This window comes from Tamandua tetradactyla, chromosome 2, assembly GCF_023851605.1.
Source record: "Tamandua tetradactyla isolate mTamTet1 chromosome 2, mTamTet1.pri, whole genome shotgun sequence".
Classification (NCBI taxonomy): domain Eukaryota; kingdom Metazoa; phylum Chordata; class Mammalia; order Pilosa; family Myrmecophagidae; genus Tamandua; species Tamandua tetradactyla.
The window spans coordinates 44,451,855-44,457,519 of NC_135328.1; the positions used below are offsets into that span (position 1 = coordinate 44,451,855).

Sequence of the window (5,665 nt, forward strand, 5' to 3'; positions counted from 1 at the left end):
GGTTTCTTGTCCTGGGCAGCATTTGGCAAGAGGCATCACGAGTTGTGGCAAGGAGAAGGGGGAGGGAAAAGGACATGAGTCAGTGGACTATGAGTTTCAGCCATTGTTGCAGGGGGAAAGGAGGCTGGGGCCTGAGTTCTGACCCCTGTAACCTGTCAACAGCCAGCCCCAGAACACCACAATATTAGGGAAGAAAATATCTCCTTGATAAGCCTTGATTGGACTTTTTCCAAGATTCAAACCCTGAGCAAACAAATTCTCATTGATTAAGTAGACCCCTTTCATGGTATTTGTTTGAGCAGGTAGGAACCTAAAACAGCATTGTCAGTCATCACAGAAGTACAAATCAAATATACAATGAGATAAAACTTCACCCCCACTAGAATGGATATAGTAAAAATGATGGACAATAACAAGTGTTGGGGGGGCTCCCCACCTGGCTTGTGTGTAGGTGAGGTGTCTGCAGGCACCCGTGGGGCCCAGGACCTCATAAGCCATGCCCACCACCCTGAGGAGCCACGGGCAGCACCTGGGCCTTAGGGAACTGGCCTCAGAGCGGAGTCACCTTATCACTCTAAACCTAAAAAATGTGTTGTCCTAGAGGCCACTAAGGACAGTGGAGAGCATGCCTCTTGGTGGCAGGATGTCCCTGACCCACAGAAGCTATGACTTGAAGTTCAAAACGAGGAAATTTGATCAACCCTTGAAATCAGACCTCACCTTGGAGCATGTATGGACCTCCCGCACAGCCATTCCCACTGCAAACAGCACACCCAAACATCTATCAGAAGTTTTAAGAATGAAGAGGTCAAATCTCAGGCATTCTGCCAGCAGTGATCATATCCTTGGAACTCCGGTCTATGAGAGAAAGAAAGTAAGCACTATGAGATTGTTGAGTTGAAGAAGTCATTATGCATGCAGAGAGGTGATGGGGATCTGATAAGAACAAAGTTTTGATGCCTGGAAGAAAATAACAGGAAGGATTGGCAGATAGAACAGCTTTTGGGTCTAACCCAAGGCCTGGATTTTGTTTGAACTCTCGAAGGGAAAAGGCCTGATACTTTCTGGGTATTTAAGAAGCTGAAACAGAATTCTCAAGTTGGAGCAATATCATCTACAAATTGCAGACTGACATGGAGACAACTAACCTGGAGGAGATGAGAATTGCCATGGAGACCTACTTCAAGGAGATTCATCCTCTCCAGTATCTTTTGGCAAATTCTGAAAGAACAGGAAAGAAGCTTCTAGTAGAGAAGAAGATTGGGCTTGTAGAGGCAGAATAAAGTGAGCAGTGCTCTCCTGACCTTGTCCAGCAGTTGACTTAGGAGAACCAGAGCCTGAAGGAGGACCTGGATCTGGTGCTGAGAGATTCACCCACCATCTCCAAAAGAAAGGTTGACATGGAGTGGAGTAAGCCCAGGTTGCTGAGGCAGATTGCAGAGCAAGGGGGGAAAAAATTAATTAATTCAATGGCAAGCCACATGCTTTGGAACTGGCCAAATCAAGCCCCACAGCTCTACTGCTTAACATGGAATTGCAAGTAAAGCAGCTTCTGTCTGCAGAAATTGACTTGAATAAGGAGCTGCAAAATGCACCAGTGAGAAGGAAAGAAGAGAAAGAGGAGGCTTTGCAGGAGGAATTCAGACACTTGCCAAGAACTGTAAGAAATTAAGAAAGAAGTGAAAGATGGTCCCATAGAAATAAGTCATGAGACCCCAGAACTCCCAACTTCCAGTTCGCCCTCAGTCACGCTTAGGAAAATGTTGAACCAGATTCAAGGAAGCTGTTCCCTTGGCCTCCCTTCTCCTGCACCCGCAGGCCAAGAGAAGACCAGAGGAGAGAGGAGGTTGCCAGGATCCTGCAGACCTGGTGGAAGGCATACAGACACAAGAAAAAAGAAGCTGTTCTGGATGAGGCAGGTATTGTGCTTCAGCTGACTTTCAGTGGTCATCTAGTTTGTGCCAAGCTATTATCAAGGAAAGCATGTTGCTCAGAATCACCAAGTGTGCCACACTTTCCAGATACGAGTTCCCAGCACCCTGTGTTCAGAACCACATCCCCAAGTCAGGATAGCACTGGGCATGAGGACGTTATCGCCATCATTCTATCCATCTTCTGGGGCCCACCTGAGAGGAACCTGGCAAAGTGCTACCAGTGAAAGAACAACCACTGCAACTTCTACCAAGAAGAAATCTGTTTCAGGAGCATTGGAAGGAGCCCTCACATCACCCCTCCTTGCGGCGTCTCCTGTTCAGGAAGAGAGTGAAGGGTGCAGAGAGGCCATAGGGAAGTCAGTCACTGAGGAGGAGCTACTGAGGATGTGTGAGCCCACGACAGTGTCAGCCCAGCAGCCCTGCTCAGAGCCTGCTCTCTCGGGGCTGCCCATTGATCCCCACCTCCACCTTCCAGCCCCACCCCATGGATGAAGTCAGCTCCAATAACCTTAATGATCTTGTCATCTCTCCATCCCTGCCTAGGAAGGAAAACTTCTCCCCTTTTATACCCACAGTGGTCATCCCTCAAACGGTGATGGATTTTTTGGGATGCGATTAGGTTTTAAAGACAAAGCCCACTCCAGAGAACAAAATCATGATACTGCAAGCACAGCCCACCTGAACAATGCTATAAAGGAGAAACATGTCTCTCAGTGTGAAGGTGATTTATTACAAGTATACAAGCAAGGAACTGGAGGACTCTTCCAAAACCAGTTCAAAGTGGGGGTGTGATTTAGGGTTTTTATAGGTAAAAGAAAGGGGCTAGAGGTCAAAAACTAAGTAATGTCGACATGATTCATTCTTGTCAGGTCAGCACTGAGGTTGGATCTTTGCAAGGAGGTCATTGGCAATTTCTCCATCCTGTATTGTCTCAAAAGTCTTTTTTTTTTCCAGTTTCAATGATTAGAATTAGATATTGATGTGTAAACTCTTACATGAAGGGTCTTCATGACCCTTTTCTTAGCTGATTCTCAGGAATGTGAAACTTTTGTCTTTTGAGGAGGATGTCACTGATTCACTGGGCTACAGGGTGTTCTTAATGCTTATTCTAGTTTTCTACCTGCTGGAATGCAATATACCAGAAACAGAATGGCTTTTAAAAAGGGGAATGTAATAAGTTGCTATTTTACAGTTCTAAGGCCATGAAAATGTCCAATTAAAACAAGTCTATGGAAATGTCCAGTCAAAAGTATCAAGGGAAAGATACCTTGGTTCAAGAAGGCCAATGATGTCCAGGGTTTCTCTCCCAAGTGAGAAGGCACATGGCAAACACAGTCAAGGCTTCTCTCTCAGCTGGAACGGCACATGGTGAACACAGCATCATCTGCTAGCTTTCTCTCCTGGCTTCTGGTTTCATGAAGCTCCCCAGGAAGCATTTTCCTTCTTCATCTCTAAAGGTTGCTGGCTGATGAACTCTCTGCTTCATGGTGCTGCAGCATTCTTTGCTCTCTTTGAATCTCTCATTCTCCAAAATGTTTCCTCTTTTATAGGACTCCAGTAAACCAATCAAGACAGACCCAAATGGGTGGAGACGTGTCATCACCTAATGCAATTTAACAATCACTCTTGATTAAATCACATCTCTAGGGAGATGATCTGATTACAGTTTCAAACAGACAGTATTGAATGGAGATTTAGATTAAAACATGGCTTTTCTAGGGGGATATACATCCTTTCAAACCAGTACAATGCTATTTTGTTATCATATTCTTGTGAGCAGAACTGAGATTTTGTTAATGTCCTTCTGGAAACTAAGTACAAAGAGCAGATCACTAAACTCAGCTAGAGTAAGCATATTTCCTCGTTATCAATAACTTAAGTCGTAAAAATAATGTATCTTGTTAAGAAAAGAAAAATAACTACTCAATACTTCCAAAAAAGTGTTTATAAAGAAGTAGAGACAGCAGAACTTTCATATATTGCTGGTGGTAATGTAAAATGGCTCAGCTCCTTTGCAAAACAATTTGATGGGTCCTCAAAAAAATAGAGTTACCATGTGACCAAGAAGTTCCACCCATAGGTATCTACCCAAGAGAATTAAAAACATGTCCAAACAAAACTTGTACAAGAAAGTTCATAGAAGTATCATTCAAAAAATGAAAGCCATCCAAATATCCATCAACTGATGAATGGATAAACAAAAGGTGGTATATCCATTCAGTGGAATATTATTTGGCTTTAAAAGGAATGAAGTATTGATATATATTACAGCATAAAACATTATGCTAAGAGAAAAAAGCCAATCACAAAGACTACATTTTATTTTATTCAATTTATATTAAATGTCCAAAATGGGCAAACCATAGAGACAGAAAGTAGATTAGAGGTTACCAGGGGCTTGGGGGAGATATGGATGGGAAAAGACTGTTAAAGGGCACATTATTACTTTTGGGGTGATGGAATTAATTAGTGGTTTGTGGTTGCATGATTTTGTAAATGTATTTTAAACACTTAATTGTAGGCTTTAAAGGGGTGAATTTTATACTATGTGAATTATATTCTAATAAAGCTATTTTTTAAGTTAACAACAAAATGTTTAAATGTAAAATATTAGAAACAGACTAAAGTTTTCTCAAAAACAGAAATCTTTATAAGAATATTTTAAGTAGATATTGCAACAGTATAATTTTGCAAATAATTATAAAGCAGAGTGTGATAAATGCCATAAGCAGCATGCTGCTCTGGAAACTCAGGAGGTGGAGGTCTCATATAATCCAGTGTTTATGGGCAGTTGCAGGGCACAGGGTGTTAAAAATGACAAAATGAAGGAGATGGCAATTGAATAGAGACTTCCAAGACAGGTAAAATTCCCACAGGTAAAGATGGGAATGGAGAGGACATTCTAGGCTGAGTTTTATATATTAGCAAATATAGAGAGGAAGTAAAATGAAAGACAAAAATAGAAAATATTGTATTTTCCTTGTTGGCTGAAATAGAGGGGATATATACAGGAGAGACAGTGGGAAATGACTAAAGTCAAGGCTTGGAAGACCCTTGTGGCAGCTAAACAGAATTACTTTTGTTCTACAAATGACATTAAAGGCTGCTTCTTGAGCAAGAGTGTGATATGATGGAGGTGAATTTGCTTGCTTGTGTAAAACAGGGTATGAGATGAAGGAGGTCAGTTCTAATGTCTATGTTTGTGATGATTAAGGCTTCCATCTCTTGACTACAAACATCATAAACTCCACTAGGTCAGTCATTCATTGTTTCATTCATTAGTTTGTTCTTTTATTCAAGAATGTATTCCTTGTGTTCTCCACTGGAAGCACAGAGATGAACCTAGCACAATCTTTTCCTTGAGCAGGCTCAGTCTGGGGAGCAGACTTTACCATGATTCCTCAGCCCTTCCCAGAACCCCTAAAGGATGAATGGAGTCCCTGGGGAAGCATCAAGACCATTAGCAGGGTTAGCAGCCACTGGTAAAGAGCCAAGGGAGCAGGGCACGGGACCTAGAGCAAGTCTCTGGGCAGGTGTTGTGGGGAAGGGGGTGTGTGAATCTGTCCTGCCTGCCGGAGAATACTCATTTTCACTGATCTGCTGCAAGAGCAGCTATGGACTCAGAGGATCCTGCTGCCACAGGAAAACTAATAGCTCCTGTTCCATGTCTCAGCTCAGAGCCCTAAGGCCATACACACTCTCCACTGTAGTCTGGATACAGTCCCAAGATG

At 42.6% G+C, this 5,665-nt stretch overlaps 1 protein-coding gene and 1 pseudogene across 1 annotated transcript; both read left to right on the forward strand.

The window, feature by feature from the left end:
* The first annotated feature begins 625 nt into the window (after positions 1-625).
* Positions 626-1,527, forward strand: LOC143656162 (IQ domain-containing protein E pseudogene; annotated as a pseudogene).
* Position 1,528: 1 nt separating this feature from the next.
* LOC143656167 (IQ domain-containing protein E-like) lies at positions 1,529-2,158 on the forward strand. The gene is given in 3 exon segments (XM_077128021.1): positions 1,529-1,650; positions 1,652-1,734; positions 1,773-2,158. Coding segments are annotated over 3 exon segments (591 nt in total).
* The last annotated feature ends 3,507 nt before the right edge of the window (positions 2,159-5,665 follow it).